The 19153-nt window shown below is 37.0% G+C and overlaps 1 protein-coding gene across 2 annotated transcripts in view; it reads left to right on the forward strand.

Annotated features, from left to right (window-relative positions):
• The first annotated feature begins 1127 nt into the window (after window positions 1-1127).
• Window positions 1128-19153, forward strand: part of LOC149012086 (transducin family protein / WD-40 repeat family protein) — a 29016-nt gene continuing 10990 nt past the window's right edge. Inside the window, exons 1-5 of one of the 2 annotated variants that reach the window (XM_089157969.1) lie at window positions 1128-1579; window positions 5834-6218; window positions 6341-6497; window positions 7253-7297; window positions 17937-18102. In XM_089157969.1, the coding sequence (XP_089014095.1) occupies window positions 1349-1579; window positions 5834-6218; window positions 6341-6497; window positions 7253-7297; window positions 17937-18102 (984 nt within the window). In that variant the 5' untranslated portion in view covers window positions 1128-1348. The remainder of the gene's footprint in view (window positions 1580-5833; window positions 6219-6340; window positions 6498-7252; window positions 7298-17936; window positions 18103-19153) is intronic. The other variant, XM_089157970.1, reaches the window with a different exon arrangement.

Raw genomic sequence — 19153 nt, forward strand, 5'->3', positions numbered from 1 at the left:
CTACGCACCAAGGGTAATGAGGCGTAACCCTACTGCTTTGTTAATAAGGTTTTCATTTTCGTGCGGTGTGTTTCTTGGTTTAAATAGAATTGGGCTTAAAAGACATACCAAACACTAGCAAAATAACGGTTTCGGGCCGGTTTCGGTTTGGTGCGGTTTGGGTTCGGGCTAACTAATGGTCTATACTTGGGTTGATTAACAGTTTGGGCTAATAATTTATGGTATGCAAGAAAAAGAATAAAAATAAATAGTCGAACATCCTATAACAAGAGTCAAAGTTATATGAAAAACAAAATTGCTATTGATCAATTTTCATTAAAAAAATGAAAAGTCATTCTATATTGTAGAAATCCCACCCACCTTATAGAAATCAATAATTCAAATAATAAGTAGTAACATAGAAATTGCAAGCTCATTCCTTAAGCTCCACCAGATAGTCCTGAAACAAATCTTCAAACCAAAAGCCCTTTTAAATTCTAACTTGTGCTATGATTGATTGTCTTGAAATTGGGTTTTTGTTTTGTGAGAACATTGATTTTTTTCCTTTCTATGAAATTTGTCTCTTTTTTGGGTTGGTATTTAGTTGATATACAAAGAAATACTTCTCAATAAATATAATCATACTTAATTAACATTCTCAAACTTGATAAATATTTACTTAATTTAAGCAAACTTTGCATATTCAATTGAACATTTATAATTAATCCTTATAATTGTCTCTTATAAGTAGTATAATGACTATTTGATCTTTGAATTCATACTCAAATTTTCTAATAGTCTATACCAACTATCTAGTAGTAATATGATGATTAAAACAATATTTGATGTTAAACTATATAACGGGTTGTGGTTTGAGTTCGGATTGGTGTGGCTTTGTCACCCTCAGCCTAAACACAGTTTATTAAGGTTTGATTCAGATCGATTCGGGCTATATCAGGTCGATTCGGTTCGATTTGATTTTAATGGTTCGGACTGCAAATTGACACCGCTACATTTTAGTTTTCTTTCTTAGTCATGCGACAAAATCATAGATTCAACCGGTCGTCAATACTTTTTTACAAGTCACAAAAAAGAGAAAAAAAAAAAAAAAAGAAAAAACTGGTTGTCAAAACCCTAGCAAGTAGCAATTCAAAAACAAAGCAAAGCGAAGCGAAGCACAACGCTTGAAAGTGTGCATCAGGGAATCACCTGGCCCTCTCCTTATTTAATGAAGGGGCCACCGTCATCACCGGTGCATATATATGAACGCAGTTAGGGACGAAGCCTCCGACGTCAGCCCGAGGCGGTTCATACGAACTGTAGGCTAATATAACTGTCTCTGCCATCAGAAGGGCAAAACAGAGGAAAAATGAACCCCTCTCTGAAGAAGCCAAAGGTGGAGATGGATTCTTCAGAGGAGGTCAACCCTACTCTGAAAATGCCTAAGGAGGAGATGGATTCGTTAGAGGAGGTCAAGGTGGAAGAAAATGGGGAAGATGGTTGCAGCAACGACGACGAGGAAGCGCTGCTTGCGCTCAGAGAATACAGGGCCGATGTAGTTGAGAACTGCCGACGGAGGGTAACCTATTACACTTCTCAGGTTGAAAGTTTACTGTGGTTGTTCTCGGGCATGACCTGTGTGTAATGCTTCGTTTAACTTCATCGCTTAGTTCGATAGTTGCAACTGATATTGAATACTAGGCCTGCTAGATTCTGCTCTGGTTACAATGATGCACTGATTGGTTTCTTCCTGTTTATCGGTATTACCCTTTTTTCCGTCTAGTTAAGAAAAATAAGTTTCCTTCTTTTGGGTGTTGCATCTTCATTCCAAAATTTTAAACCAAGACTGATTGAGAAAAGAGCTCTTTCTCTTGGAGAGTTGTAGATTAGATTGCCTTCTAGTCTTTCGTTTAGCTCCATTCCAACTTCTAAATATTGCATTATGGTTGCTATTTGCATTTCCAAGTTAATTGATAGCTGGAAATCTAATCATATTTCCCTCTTGTTTTTCTGGGGTGCGGATGCTAAGGGGAGATTTAACTTATAAGAGTTCGCTAAATCATTATATCCTCAGTATTTAAGAAAATTATAGTTAGTGAACACAACTTTTGGGCCCAATACCTCTGCAACTGATGATTACAATTTAGTTGTGTTGGAAATTCAGATGTTGGTGACATTTGCAAATACTTGGAATCGTATAATATAATGAAGATGCCTGTCAACTTTGATTTTGTTGATGGAGTTTTCTTTTTCTTTTTATTGCATTCCCCTGTCACAATTTCCCATCAATGGAGTGTTAGTTGTGAGCCATTTCATCATAAGAACATGAGGAAGCCTTGTGGTCCCAATATTTAAGAGCATATTTTGGAGATGGAAATTGATTTTGTGGGCCTATCTTGAAGAAGAATTGTGATGCAAATCAAAGAAGGAAGAATCAAGAACAGTTTATAGTGGGGGTGACTAGTTTTTAGGATGTAGATTAGTTATACTTGAAGTAATTCCTTTGCAAGTCGCAACAGTGGAGGAACGAGCCTGTATGCATTCTAACACACTTGTCATGGTTCAACTGAGCCAGGTTTAGTTGGGACAAGAAAGACCAACCAGGACTTGATGCTTCGTGGTTCACCCAAAAGGCTGACACATTCTAATTAATCCAATCCAAGATTCCAACAAATAGTCAAAGAAGTGTTGCACAGATGGTGCTCTCAGTGTCAAGGCAAGGGAAGGCGGCCAAAGGGGGAAAAATGCCAAGGCTATAAGGCATTGCCTAGGCAACCAAGGCAGCACCTAAGAGCTTGGATGCCGAGGCTGTGGTTAAACATAACCAGTGCAATTATGCCTACTAGAGGTTGAGAAAATTGAGTTTGTCATCCCACCCAACTATTTTGAAGAGACTACATGATCCAAATCCACCACTTAAGAGGCTTGCTTATTCTCCCAAAAATAAACCTCAGTGCATCTATGCCTAGTCTAGAGGTTGAGAAATTGAGTTTGTCCTCATCCCACCCAACTATTTCGAAGAGACTACATGATCCACTTAAGAGGCTTGTTTATTCTCTCAAAAATAAAGCTAGGATGGGTTTGTATAGTTATGAGCCTTTTTGCCATGGATAAGTAGTACACAAACTTAACCTTCTTTGATTAATTTATTCCTGTTTTAGAGATTGAATTGGCTCAGTTATGGTTCATTTTAAGTTAGTATTAGCTGGGCCAATTTAAGTCTGCGTGTTTTAGTGTACCCGTAGCATTGTAAGTAGGATTCATATCCTTCATGCTTAACCTGAGGTGCTAGTGTTGTATTTGCCAATTCTTTTTTCTAATTCTACTAGGACATGCAATTGTCTGGTCAAGCCCGTTATTTACTACCACATGTGAAAGAGTAAGTAGACTAGAGTTTGTGAAATTGCTTGAGCAGGCAGCTGCTGCCTCCTGCTCCATCATGAAATATTGTCGTGTTGAGTAACATCTAGGCTGAAGCTTGGTGGGTCATATTTAGATTGCATGCTTCTTGGTGGGTAGTATCCAAGGTGCTGCCATGCTGGTTGGAGTTGGTACGTGGTACCCTACCTTGTTTTGACTGTGGAATCAGTCTCTGAAGGAATCTGCACTAAAAGCAACTGCCTTGGGAGAAGACTGCTTGGTAAGGGGATCCAACTCATTTGACTCCTCTTCATCTGTCCTTTTTGTGTTCTCCAGAAGGCACAGATATCCCATAAAAAGGCCTAACCCTAGAATTATTCAGTCCTAATTTCCACCCTTTCTAACCATCAAAAGTCTTCACTTGATACAAACCATTGGAACCCTAGAGTTATTTTAGGATCTGGCAATTGGCCCTAAATCCCTTTGAGGCTGTGTTGTTACTCCTCACCTTTAAGTCTACGTTCCCAACATCCAAAAGTTGCACAGATTTAGACAGGACATCCATCATAGAAGGCTAACCCCTCAACTTCCTAGTGCTTGAGGTCAAGTTACTTTAATCAGGAAGAGCTGATGCAAATCTAGAATCATTTAAGATAATTATTGCATCAGTCAGTCCATCCATTCATGGCTGTTTATATCCATGAAAATGTCCAATTTATTTAATGGTACTGTAGGAGACAGTCCTAATGTGAGTCTGGAACCAACCAGCCTTTCCATGGATGGGGCTGCCATTTTAATGCCAGTTAAAAAGTTCAATTAAATTTCTGGTTTATGCCAATGTATGGGAGCTCCCTTGTTTTGGTTTGTGTTTATGGCAGAACTTTCAACTTCCTCATGGATGGCCCAATACCTGAAAACCAGAAAAGGTGTAGCTTGGCTTCCAAGGGTTGCTGGAGCCTAAGTCAGTAATGCAAATGAGTAATAGGGAACTGAAGAGCATGTTGAATATACTAGTGGTAGATGAATTGATTACATCCTTCTCCCCTTGACCATCCTATTTTTAAGGTTGATATGGATGCCTTGTTGATCAGGAAATCCTCTGAGTAGGAAAGGGATCCCTAGCTGGTTGGATCCTTCCAGGAATCTTGAAGGCGTGTTTGACCTGGATTCCAAAATTGTGAAAGATAACTCCATTACAGCTCTTTCTGATATCTCTTGGATTTGTTTAATTGTTTCTGTACTGCAAGGATCCATGTTACATGGTTGATGAGATGCTAACCTGAGCCTAGGTGAAAATCCTTGGTCATTTCCACCTTTCTTTCCTACTTCTTTATTATCACCAAAGCTGTTCAATTTTAGTTATTTTCTCACCTTCAACGGACGTGCCTGTTGGAGATTATGATTCTGTTGCAAAGACTAAACTAGATTTCATTGAATTTTCTGGCTTTTCAATAAAATTGCCCTGGTGATTTTCTTTATATTGCTTAGCCCCCCCCCCCCCCCCCCCCCAAAAAAAAAAAAAAAAAAAAAAAGAAAAAGAAAGTGTCAAACCTTTCCATGACATACTCGTGACAGACCTCCTGGGACATTAAATTTTCTTGGGTTCTGTCTTTCCAAGATAGTCGAATGGTATTGTTGTTATTTGGTATGAAGTATTCTGAGGGAATACCTTCAATCTGCCATGTAGTGGATCTTTCAAACAAGTGCAGCCATAGTATCTTAAATTGTGTTTCACACCTTTCAGAAAAAGTGAACTTATAGTCATTTTTCCACAGTGGGACTAGAATGTTTTGGGTCATGTCCTAGCCGATGCTGTTTTGCTTTTCTTCCGATATGAAATTTGTTTCCTACTAGGGCTCCATCTGCTTTGCCTTCTTTCCTCCACAGGAGTCCATCCATGTAATGTGGCCTTGCTTGGGAGGTCGTCCTTTTTTGATTAGTTCTAGAATCCTCTTGAAAAGGTGTACTGTTTTCCCCTTCCGTGGAGAGTTCCGCTGTGATATTTAAATAATTGAACGTTACCGGTTGTAGTGAGAGAGGCTGAAGTGCTTGTTATAGGCTTCCCGATCACTGAATTCCATTTATAAGAATGGTGTTTCTGAGTAAGCCCCGCGCAAACCTCCTCCCTCACCTGGGGAATTGTTTATGCTAAACTGTCTCAACCTGCTATAGAGATTTCTGTGCAGATTAAAGTGGGCTGAGATATTATGGCATTCAGGATTTTTTTGGACTTTGTGAGGAACAAGGTTGTCGTAGTTGTTTCTCTTTATTAGCCATGTATTTGGGAGCCTGCGGGTGTGCGTATGGAACGTGTAACACCACTTCTCCATGGCTATTTACATTTTGATTTATGATTGGAGATATGCCAAGGACCAGTACGATGGTCCCTTTTTGAATAGGTTGATGAAAGATACATATTTTCCTCATGTTAACGTATTCTGTATGTTGCTTATCAAATGGTTAAGCAATCATTTCATTGGTAAAAGTTTTGCAGCTTACGGAAGCAGAAAAGCAGTTGCATGATTCGGAATATAAACTAAAACGTCTTCGATCACTTCGCAACTTAGAATCCAAAAAATTTCTGGAAAATGGTGCTAAGAAAGCAAAACTGGGGAGGAGATCAGTAAGCCCTATTGATGTCGACAAAGGTCATCGTCAATCCAAGGCCCAATCGAGACCACAACTTCTTATCCCTGCAGTCAATCCAAAAGCTGTACCAACTTTGAGATTTACAGAACCTGAAACGAAATCTTCACTTGGTCGTGAGGGTGAAGTTGCTTCTTCATTTCCTACTCAATCTAACACCAATGAGAAACCTTATGGGGTCCCTCCTGCTTGTGAGGCTGTTGGAATGTTAGAAAGGGCCAAGAGGAAGCTAGGTAATGCTCTTACTCTTTCCAAATGGCTGACTTTTTGAGCTTTTGCAGATATTTGTTTATGGATACTTCTCATTATGGCTAAGATTATATACTATTGTGAATTTCTTTTGGTGGTGTTGCAGAAGAAAAACAACACAAGGAATTGATTCCTTTGATTTGTAGCCGCTCGTCACCTTGCAAGATTCGTTGCCATCCTGGGTCCCACATCTCCAGTCAGCACAAGAGAAAGTTGAGAGCTCTAGTTTTAAGCCCAACCAATGATCAAGTCTTTGTGACAAGGTGGTTTGATCTTTTGAAGAATATGATAAGAAAATTTATTCTGTTCACCTTTAATTATGTTGTCCATTTGTGCTTTCTGGGGAAAAATATCGCGAATGTTTTGCTGCATGTTGAGATGTCAAACAAGATCATATAATCTTTACTTTGTGGTTTAAACCGGCTCTTTTTTATCAATCATTTAGAGGAATAGACTCAACAATCCGATGAAGCTTTGTTGCAAATAATGCTGTTGACTACGCAAAAAGCTATAAAGAGGCATATCATAAACCAGTTGTCCTTTTAGCTCCTCTGTTTGCTCAATATGAGGTCTTCTTATGTCTGTATCTGATTGTTCTTCTTCTGCATATCTGAATTATCTAAGTCAACCTCCCCTCATTATATTGCCTGCTGGTCATTAATGGATTTTTTTGAGGTTAAAAACTGATATTGATTTTTATTGTTTGGCTGTGTTTATCTAATGATTGTTAGATTCATTGTGGTTAGAAGGTTAATACTTCTTTACTCCAAAATCCCCAAAGTACATTTTGTTGCTTATGAATGAAAATTTGTTATGCTTTGAATATGACGAATAGTGAAAAATGCATATTGGAAGTTGTAACAAGCCTGAATTTCTTTGTAGCTTTCAATCCCTGCCCCCATCTTTAATGGGTACTTTGATGCTCTTGCAAGTATGTTTTGATAATTGATAATTTATATTAAACATGCTCAGCTTTCTCTGGATCTTACTGGTGTTTGTGAATTCTAATTTATTGCAGTGCGTTGGATGGGGTCGTGAACTTGTGGCAAATTCAGGGCAAAGGGTCCCTTTCTGAACTTCTCTTCGCCGTTCATTTTCCATTATGTTTGTCTGTGTGAATAATGCATGCCTTCCCGATATTAGGTTCTTTCTTTCCAATTATTCTTTGTTGGCATGGGTTATTGTGTGTCTATAAGTCTATGACAACTAATTGCTATCTCTATTATCCTTAATAAAGCATCTGAAAATCTTGTTCTCTTTTCATTTTATGGTATCTAGAGTCAACAGATGGTCGTCATTCATTAATCATGAGGGCTTCATATACTGTCACATGTTCAGTACTGTTTTCTGATCCATAACTTATATTGGCAAAAGGATGCGCTCCAGCAGTCATTAACTATTATATTTTGATAATCTCAGTCAGTGTGTGTGTTTTTTTTTTGGGGGGGGGGGGGGGGGGGGGAATCTCAAGTTAATTCCTTTTCCCTCGTTTACCTGGATTCTCATGATCAAGTGTTACTGCATCCAGTGAAGAATAAAACTTCGTTAGAATCTGGGGAATCGTTGGTTTTGCTTCTAGTAATTTTTTCTGGTGAGGCCTTAGGGACTGTTATGTTCATTGCTGTCAAGGCTGCAAGGTGAGACCCAAGGCAATGGAGAAGTGCCTAGGCTAGTGGGTGCCCAAGTGTTATATTTTATTTTCCCCGCTTTTCTAATGTCATTTAGTATGTTGTACCTAATATCATAAAACATTAAGATTAAGGCACATCATTGAAAATTAATTTACACAATCTCATTAAGAATCAACATTAAGTTGTCAAAAATGAATGTTAAACCACAAAAAGTCATAAAAAATAAAGATAGAGCTCAAAGACTACAAAACTGAAGAAACAATCCATTGGAAGTTTGAAACAATCAAAACATACAGTTGGTTTATAATGTTCTTGCAATTTGTCATTGTTATGGTGTACCTACTTTATATTGTGAGAAAATATGATCTTGTCTATATCGAATTAAACTGGTCTCAAGGTGCCACATTTGACATCTTGAACTTCCAGTTGGTATGTCAATTAGACGAATGAGGGAAGGGCTTGACTAGTGCCTTACATGGTTAGATCCACTTACTTTGTAGCATGATCTGTTTGTCTTATCATTCAACATCAATTTGTGACATTAAAGGGGGGATTTTTTTTTACTAATTGTAGAATCTAGCAAAATTAAACTGCCATTTGTGTAGTGAACAAACATTGGTTTTCAAGGATTTTATGGCCTTGATAAATGTTAATGAAATTATAATCTGAATTTTTTTAATCATGTTTCTGATCTCTTAAGTTAGCTATGACAGGTGTAAGTTGCCTAGTTGATTGCCTTAGGCTTTAGCTTCAAGAATTTTTGTTAAAGATAGACCAGGGGTACTTGAAAGGGCTTTGGAATTGAACATATGGAGTCCCCATAGATATTTCTAGGGTACTATTCGATTGAGAATATTTATCTTGTGAAAGAAAAGCATCCTGGGCATCCTCTTATGGTCGAGGGTGCCAATCAGTTGTAGTCCCAACTTATGGTCAAGGGTCCCAACGCCATTTAAAGTAGAATCAAGATCTGGTACATAGTGATGATTTTACAAAAAAAAGTTGAAAAAATGATGGTGATATTACACAAAAAAAATAAAATTGATGGTTGCTCTTCCCTTGTGCCATGCAAAGTAGAATTACAGTCTAGTACTTACCTTGCTAACTTCATCTTCATCTCCAAATCATCTAATTTTTCATTTATAGAAACATGTATCTTAAAAAGTACAGTAAGGAAAACATGAAATTGGTTTTTACAAAAAAAATGTTGGCCTAACTAAACTCAAGACTTTTGAACAAAAAAAAAAAAAAAAAAAATCATAAATTTACCTCCACTCTTTGAATTTGATTGTTTAGTAGGACATTCTTTGTAGTTCAAGAAATCTCCATTTATAGGTAAGACTATTGATTGAGTCATCCCAATAAATCTCCCTATCATGGTCGACCTCGTGTCGTTTTCTACTCAACAATCCCCCGTTAGATTTTGATATATTTATTCTCTCTTCTTTCTTCACACATAGCTTAAAGAAAACTTAAAAAAGTTCAACATAATTCATTCTTAAATCTTCTCCACAACTTAGATGGTTAATAGTTTTCTTTGTAATTTGTAGTCTTTATTTGGTTGAAAATGTTTTTATAATTTTCATTTTAATGAAACTTGCAATATTTCATGTGCAGTGGCTTTTGGCTTTTTTTAAGTACTTCCGTCTTTAGGGAGAAATTGTTTTTTGAAAATTATTTTGGAATTTTTATGTTTAATACATTGAACGTTTTATGGTTTTCCCTAGAAAGAGTAATTATGAAATTTTAATTTAATATATTTAGTGACATTATGTTTTTTTTTTTTTTTTTGATTTACATAAAATGTTTTACTTTTATAAATTTTTTTCCCAGTTCTCTAAGAAAAATCCCTAAATTGTGAATTTTAAGTTTTTGTTATTTTATTTATACCAAGAACTTACAATTCATAATTTATGGATTTTCTTTAAAGAAATACCAAGAACTTATAATTCACAATTTATAGATTTTCCTTAAAGAGCTGAAAAAAAGTTAAAAAACTAAAAGTTTTATGTAAATTAAAAATAAAAACATAATGTTACTAAATATATTAAATTAAAATTTCATAATGACTCTTTTAGGGGAAAACCATAAAACATTTAATGTATTAAACATTGAAATTCCACAATAATTTTCAAAAAATAATTTCTCCCCAAAAAGGAAAATATTTTAGAAACAAAAACTAAAAACCACTGGTGAAATTTTGCTAGTTTCATTAAAATAAAAATTATAAAAACATTTTCAACCAAATAAAGATTACGAATTATGAAGAAAACCATTAGCGGTCCAAGTTGTGGAGAAGATTTAGGAATGAACTCTATTGAACTTTTCCAATTTTTCTTTAAGCATGCTTGAAGAAGGAAGAGAGAATAAATCGGGAAGGAAATAAGAGAGGATAAATAGATCAAAATCTAACAGGGGTTGTTGATTAGTAATCGATGCGAAGTTGACCATGATAGGGAGATTTATAGGGATGACTTGATCAGTAGTCTTCCCTATAAATGGAGATTTTTTGAAATTACAAAAAGCGTCTTGCTAAACAATCAAAGTCATAGATTGGAGGTAAATTTGTGATTTTTTTTTTGGGTTCAAAAGTCTTGAGTTTAGTTAGACAATAATTTTTTTGTGTACGCCAATTTCATGTTTTTCTGATTGTGCTTTTTAAGAGACATGTTTCTATAAATGAAAAATTAAATGATTTGAAGAGGAAGTTAGTAGTGTAAGTACTAGATCTTAATTCTGTTTTGAATGGTGTTGGGGAGGAGTTTTAAATCATCATTATGTACCATATCCCTTTTTTTTTTTTTAATTGTTGGGCTTAAAATCATCACTATGTACCAAATTTTGATTCTGCTTTGTATGGCATAGGGACCCTTGACCATAAGTTGGGACTACAACTGATTGGCACCTTGGACCATAAGGTCTTGTAGGCTTTTCTTTCACAACATAAACATTCACAATCAAATATTACCCTTTGAAATATCTTTGGGGACTGTATATGTTCAGTTTCAAAGCCCTTTTGAGTATGATCTGTAACCAGAATTCGTGAAGCTGAAGCCTAAGGCAATCAGATGGGCAACTTACACCTGTCATAGATTACTTGAGAGATTAGAAACATGTTAATTTTTTTTTTTTCAGATTATAATTTCCTTAACATTTATCGATGCCATAAAATCCTTGAAAAGCCAATGTTTGTCCACTACACAAATGGCAGCTTAATTTGGCTGGATTCTACAGTTTGTAAAATCCCCCCCCCCCCTTTACTGTCACAAATTGATGTTGAATGATAAGACCAACAGATCATGCATGAAAGCAATTTGTATGGACTCTTCTAAGTTGTGAATGCATGGATGTATATGGTAAAAATGGATACTTTAGACGCGTATGGGAGACAGATGATTATCTTCCACTCTGAACTTGTTCTCCCCTTGATTAGATCAAGACATTCATAACAATATGACGACCATCCCCCAAGCCCTCTCGACCCAAAAGGAAAAGGAAAAAGGAATAAAGAAAAGCACCATGTTCAGAGTCCCAGTTAAGGACTGTATCAGCTAAACTAATTGATGGAGAAGAAGAAACAGCTAGCATGAGAAAATGCAGTCTTCTTCAGAGTAAAATCCTTCAGTTACACAACCACACACCATATAAAAAAAGGGACATGCCTCAGCAATCCAAACCAATAATACTCAGCAAAATATTGATATCGATCATCTTCAAAATCGACTAGTATTAATGATACCAAATGTTTCAATCCTGATATTGCAAACCATGCTTCAGAGAAACTTCCACACCCACTGAAACAATTGATTAAATATAGAATCTCAAGGCTTACCTTCAGCCGATCATGAGAAGGTTCGATCAAGATAAAGAAAATAAAATTTTAATACTAGATACAAATCACCCGTTATTGTAATGCAAGATAATTCAAAAAAATGGTAGCTGTTGAAGGGAACATATAATTCAAACCTGAAGCTTCATGTAGGGGAAAAGAAAAATTTACTCAAAGATGCGGAAGTAAAGAATCATACAACCAAATCAAAAGAAGTAATAGAGGTTTTTCTTACCTCTATTGGGTTTCAAGTTTGAACTTCAGTTCAATACGATCCATACTGAAATCCAGTACCCATAAGATAACTTGATGGAGAAAAGAAAAGATTTGACGGAGAAAATTAAATGCAGAGAGTGAAGGCAACACAAAAAGTAGTAGTCAGTGAGTGGAACTTGTAGGTTTAAAGCATAGTTTTCAAAGAGATGTTACTCTAACCGCCAGCGAGACTTGAGTGTTGTTTATTTTCTTTCCTTTTGAAAATTTTATGGTATTTAAATGGAAACCGGTGATGGAAGGTTAACATAACCAACATAAATAATGGGAGGAAAATTAGAAACTTTATTGAATGATTCAGCTTTTTAGTTCAACAAATCTGATGGTAGATATATAGAAACATTCAGCAAACACATTCACACGTCTGTTCAGCTACATTTCTGTCATAATTATCTTATTTTTATATTTTTTGTGGACCTAGTTAGTTGGCAAATAGTAAGATTTTGACTAGGATTTTGAATATTCCTTTTTTGTGGTTGAGTCTAACTAGGTTGTTAAGTTTTAGTACAAGTTTTTTTTTATATAAGGCTATATATAGCCCCCACATCTCATTGTAAAATTCAGTTGAAGTTGAATAAAATTAAGCTTGGAGTTGTGGAAAAACATCTCACAACCTGGATTGAAGTTTTTATCAAGCAATCTGGAACTCCAGCTAGTTCTTCAACTCCCAGCAACATCCTTAACCTGTAAGTGCATCCATCCCTCTCCCCTACCCTTCGAGAGACCTAGTCAAACCTCCCCCTCCACTTGCAAGCTTTCCCCACCCCTCTCCCTGCCATCGCACCATCCCTCCCCCTCCCCTCTCTATCTTCCCCCCTTCTTGATTCTTGCAGCAGATCTGGAAAAAAAAAAAAAAAAAAAAAAAAAAAAAAGAGAAAAAAAAAGAAAGAGAGATAAAATAATCCAAGAATCTTGAGGAATTCCAGGATCTCTTGAGAACTCACCAAGATTCAACCAAGAATCCCCTTCCCCCCTTTTTAGCTGCAATGCCCTAGAATCCATCTTTCTTAACCCTAACCTTCCCAAGAAACCTATCATTGTCTTCCCTTATGATCTCTAGATAAGTTTGGGTATCTCAAATCATACCCATATAGACCCTAATTCACCCTGTTCCTTTTCCTACCAACCCTTGTTGCCATAGAATCTTTGGGTAACCCAAACCTTGGTAATCTCAAAACCACTAGCCTATCTTAATTTTTTTAAATCCTAAAACTCCCAAGAGCAAGGTACACAACATATTTACTCATTTTCTTCACCAAAACCATCCCATAAGGAAGAACGACTCCTTAATCTTATATTAGCGCATTTAGTGGTGGTTCTAATCACAAAAGGTCCTGGAGGTTAACCTAGACCTTAGTTTGCATCACCCTCCTATGGAAAAGCCCACGATTCTCATCAATTACAACTTTCATAGTTCATCAAAACTGATTTGTTTACAAGTGAATGGCTCTATTTATAGCCTTTACATGAAGGATCTCCTAATAGGACTCAACAAACAAGAAGTTCTTTGTGGATGGAAGTCATGCACACACTATGACTCAACTAAGAAACTAATTGAAGAAGGCACTCCCAAATAAAAAATGATGAATTTTAAGAAATTCCAAACTTTAGAATGAATCCTTGAAATAGGATTCCAACTTTACGCTCCTACTTGGATTGCGACACAAGGACTCAAATAATGAAGTAAAAGTATATTTGCACTCACAAAATTATTCTATACTCAACTAGACTCACTAGGACTCCAAAAAGGAAGGCAAAATGTTTCATTTGCCCCTGGTCAGATTTGGCCTTCCTGGAGGGGCTGCAGGAAAGGGCTTCTCTTTTTTTTTTTTTTTTTTTGGGGGGGGGGGGGTCCATCTGGTTACGTCACTAGGTCTTCATCGCATATGATTGTACCACCTAAAACAACATTCAGAGTTGGTCATTGATGGGGCAACCTCCATGTCAACTCTAATACGTTTATTACATACTTTTAGCTTTCCTAGTTTTTTAGCACACCCGTCTTAACGTCCTCATCTTTGCTACACATAGCTTCTTGACATAAAACTTCATAATCACCCAACATTTTGCAGTATAACCCTTGCTAAGTGAGCAACAATCTTTGTATGATTCTCCTTTTAAGTTTTAATAGGACTTACTGGTTCCACAACATTCTAGGTGCACCTCTCCATTTCTTCCGTCTCACTTCAATTTTCTATGAAACATCATCTTCAATGTCATCATCTTTATTAATGATTGATGCCATATATCTAAATAGTCATGCTGTCGTATGTCTCTTTCCTCAATTCATATCATGTTAGTATTCCTCATAGTGCGACCAAATTCATGGTTTGAAAGCTGACTCTCACTAACCATCTCTTTGGGCCACAAAACCGAGATCTTGGCGAGTTAGGGGAATTTCCCCTCCCAACTTGATATAACTTGGTGACTCATAAGGGTTTTTTGGGGCTGGGACCTGCTGTCCGGCTTATTTTAGACAGTCCAAACATATTGGTGATATAAACCAGGTCTAGGGCAAAGTGTAAATTGGTTCCCTAGATTTAGGGTTTAGCCCAGGAGTTTCCAGCAGTAGTAGAGGGTTATTCTAGGGTTTTGAGGGTGGTTTTATGGCCTTGAGAAACCTAATCTCAGCTCTGAATTCAGTTGTACTTGAAAATACAGATTGAAATTTTGATTCCTAAAGCAATTAGGACTTGGATTAGGGTTTCAGAGGTTTTGGCTAGGGTTGGTGAAGGAGTTAGGCTGCTGGTTCTGTTTAACAGAACTGATTCTTAATAATATCCTCTCAACCAGAAGAGATCTAATTGATAGGAAACTAATAAAATCAGATTTCTGGAATTCTGGAAATGTTCAGAAATTTCTGCAACTTCTTAATATGAAAGGTGAAGTGCGGAATTCTTCAGAGTCCAGATCTAGGGTTGCTTTAGTCAAACAGAGGTCAGTGGATATGATTTACAGCTAGGGGCAAACTAGGGGAAGAGATAGGAGGTTTAATGGGGCTGGGGATATGGCTTTCCTACTAGAGTTAGGACTGAAAACGTGGGGAAGAAGAATAAGAAGCTCAGGGACTCTAGGGGAAATGTTAAGAGTGGAGGGAAAAGGGCAGGGGAAGGGGGAAAGGGCTAAGGGTGACTGTGGGTTTCTAGGGCCTGACTAAGGGGGAAGAGGACGGTAGAGCCTGCGGCAGCAGGGGGAGGGGAGAGGAGAGGAGAGGTGATGGACAAGGGAGAAGAGCTGTGGATGGGGTGGGGGCTCTTGACTGACTTGGTTTCTTGCTGGACTGGACTGGACTGGTGATGCTTCAAAATTTGATGGACTGCTTGAATGAATGCTGGAATCAATGCTTGAATGCTTTGAAGAATTGAAAACCATTGACAGCTGAAGAAGAAACAGAATCTCTGACTCAAACCCTCAACAGAGACCCACTCTATAAAGGAGGTCCCAATCCTCAACTCAATTATTTTATTAATCTTCAAAACTGAAAATATATTACAATGATGATGCCTTTTATAGCCTTTTATAGCTTGAAACAAGGGACTTTTGATTGACTCTGGGGTTCCTTTGACTGGCAGGAACCTTCTACTTATCAAATTGGACTCTAATTTAATATAAAAGAGAATCAAATTACTATGCAATCTCAGCCCTTGGATCTGAGATCTCACTAGCCTACTTTTATCTAATTAAGCACATGCTTATTAAATGACTTTATACCTAAGCAATCAAACACAACTTGAATTAGGATGATATACTCCAAACAACATCAACTTGGACCCAATTGACTCAAATAAAATCTGAAATAAATCCTAATTTAACTTCAGAAGTAAATTGAGGGCCAAAATGCCCAAAATACCCCTCATATAGGGTTTGGCCAAGCTGTGGAGGCTTCTTGGAGCCATCCTGGGGGCCCCACTTGAGCTTTCAGCCTAGGGTTCCTTGTGTTCACATCAATTAGTGGCCTCAAATTAATGAAAAGTACAACTGTACATGTGAGTTTCATTTCGACCCCACATTTGAAATCCATACATTGAAGAAGTTGAGACAAATATACTTATACTTAATATTTATGAATACATTAATGTTTAATACTCATAAAGTTAAATATATTTTACATTACACTGTTCAAATATAAAGTTCACATTACACAATGGCCATACAATTACAATAAAATTTCAAGATGTATACCGAGATCTTGCCGAGATTTGGCCGAGATTTGACTGAGATATTATTGATACATCCGAGACAGGATTGATACATACGAAATATAACGAGATTTCGGCGAGATTTGGTTAATTTTTTGCCTTGCCACTCATCTCGTGTTGCTTGGTTGAAAAAGTGAGATATCTCACGAGTTTTTGTACCATGTTAAAATTTCACACCAGATGCTCTCCCTTTGTTTTACTAATTTTAAAGCTTCGTATCTTCAAGGTCGATCTCCATAGATATAACTTAGTGCTGATCTCTACTTTTATCTCATCCAATTAAATGATAACATCAATGAAAAGCAACTACGATAAGACATCATTTTGAATGCTCTTAGTCAAGGTTCAAGATCTCACTCTTGAGGGCAATCCTGCCCTTGAGAATAATCGGGATCTTGCTCAAGGGAAAACTTAGCGCTGATCTCTACTTTTGTCTCATCCACCAAAATGATAACATCGATGAAAAGCAACTACGATAAGACATCATCTTGAATGCTCTTAGTCAAGGTTCAAGATCTCACTCTTGAGGGCAATCCTGCCCTTGAGAATAATTGGGATCTTGCTCTAGGGCCCAACTTGAGTGAACTCGAGGGCCCATCTCAAGGATTTTGAGGGTCAGGTTTGGCTCAAATTGGTATTTAACCTATTTTAGGCCTTCTACATGCGGTAGTGGGCTTAGATTTATGAAAAAACAAGCCTATATGAGTTCTAACTTGATGGTAAAGTTTTAAACCAAAACACCACAGTAATTGAAAAAAATTCGACTCCATGGGGTTTGAGCCCCTCCAATGGAGTTTAACTTGTATTAGAATCACTTTCTTAACTTCAGTATTTTTCAATATTTCTAATTTTAATTTCTTAGAATTTTTTTATATCCTAAAATTTTAAAAGTCAATTATAATAGAAAATAAATTTTTTTTCCCATGAAAGTGTAGATTAGAGCAAGGTGTTAGACGCATGTTTAATCCACACTCACCTACTCTAGAACATAGTGTTTGGAAAAAACTCAAATTTGGGGAAATTTCACCTTTCCTGAAGAACTCCTTCAAATGGCTTTGAGTGATCTTGTTTTATTGATGTAAATGTGCTAAATCTTGTTTAGGAGTGTTGCAGGTGGATACTTGGCGGGATTTAGGTGAACAATCTGGCCAAAATCATCCTTTGGAGCTTATTGTTGTGGTAGGAGGCAAAAGGAGTGAGAGAGAGGTCTTGCCTTGCCTCGAGTGAAATAGGTTAAAAAGGGCATGGGTTGGACTGAGTTCTTGGCTTGACCGATACCTCGGTCGAATGGGATGAATAATCTGGTATCGACTCATATCTTGACTTGCTGGACCAATAAAGCGAGACCTCTGATCATGTTCTCAGTTAGGTCTTGCGGGATCTCTGACCATGCTCTCAGTGAGGTTGTCCGTGATAAGTGGAAAATTAAGGCTGATTCCTGAAGCAACCCAGTTGTAACTGAGAACTCCTTGCCTAACCTCCTACAGACGACACCTTGGTCATCAGACCCTTAAGACATATTGTGAATTACATTCACATATTGAACACCCCTCTCTTTGGTGGAACTTGCACTGGCTTCCTACACATCCACACTAGTCATTGCACCACTACATGTCTTTAATTGCATCTGAATTTATTTTTGTTATAATGGTTGATAGTTAAATATATTTGTATTGTTTCTAGATTTCTATCTTGATCAAGCACTCCATGTGTGATAAATTTGCCTCCCTGGTGCCACAGTCAGTACTCATGTCTTTTTTGGAATTGCAGATCAAGTGCTTCACTTCTTAGCAGTACAGACTGCATGTCCCCAAAGCAAAGAAGATGGCCAGAAGATGTGGCTTGGCACCCACTTGGGAACAGTCTATTTTCTGTTTACAGTGCTGATGGTGGGGATTTTCAGATCTCAGTCCTGGATCTAAACACATCACAGGAAGTAAGAACTTACAGCTTTAGTTGTTCTGTTGGAAATTTTTATGTGCCTGATCAGAAATCTGTATTGAAAGGAAATGGCACACCTAGTGTAAAAGGTTCCTGCCCCTGTAGGTCGTAGGAGGATAGGTTGTAGGAGGGTCATGATGTACATCTTTCCCATCTGCTTAACGATGCATGGTTGATTCAGATCGCTGAAGGTATTAATATTTGCTAGAACAAATTAGTAAACATGCCAAATCAGATCGATGAACGTATTAATCTTTGCTAGAGCAAGTTAGTAAAAATGCCAATTCAGTCAACAAATTGTAGAAATTTAAGGATCTAAATAAAGGACATAACTGGAATTTCAGTATAATTCCATATCAGCAGGTTGAGTCCCTGTATTGCAGAGATTAGCAGATTCTCTGTATACTTAAAAATCATGCAAAAAAACTCTAGGATATTAAGCCAGGATCAGATAAAGGAAGGAAGAAGAAATAGAAATTAAATACGCTGGTTTCATACCATAAGGTGGTTCGCCTGGATCATGCACCAAACCTACTTTGATCAGTTGAGGGGTTCCTTGATTAAACACTAGGGATCTTCAACAGAGTGGATGAGTAGTGAAACATAGACTTCATTATTAATTTGGTACAATGCTTGCTCCACTTGGAAACGAAAGGCCTAATTGTTAACTTACAGGGTAACCTAAAGTTTACTAGGAAAGTGAAACACTAAAAGAAACATTCTAAAAAAGATGAGTGGCTTTCTTCTTAATGAATTAAAACATGACTGGATTGATAAACAATAATTGGAACATTCTCAAAACATGGTTGGATTGATAGAAATATTATTCAGCCCAAGTAAAACGCCTATACTAATTACTTGGAACATAAGCTGAGCCACTTGGAACCTGATAAGAACCCTCTAATCCAGTATCAAAATTAACACTGAAACTAAGAAATTAACAAGAATTAATTAGTTTTAATTTTGCCAGTCACCCCCACAGCATTCAATGTTGCCCCTCAGCCATAGGCTGCCCAAAAACCACACTCATATACATTCGATACCCT

Source organism: Hakea prostrata, chromosome 6, assembly GCF_041222555.1.
Source record: "Hakea prostrata isolate BN-2017 chromosome 6, UWA_Hpros_2, whole genome shotgun sequence".
NCBI classification, from domain to species: Eukaryota; Viridiplantae; Streptophyta; class Magnoliopsida; order Proteales; family Proteaceae; genus Hakea; species Hakea prostrata.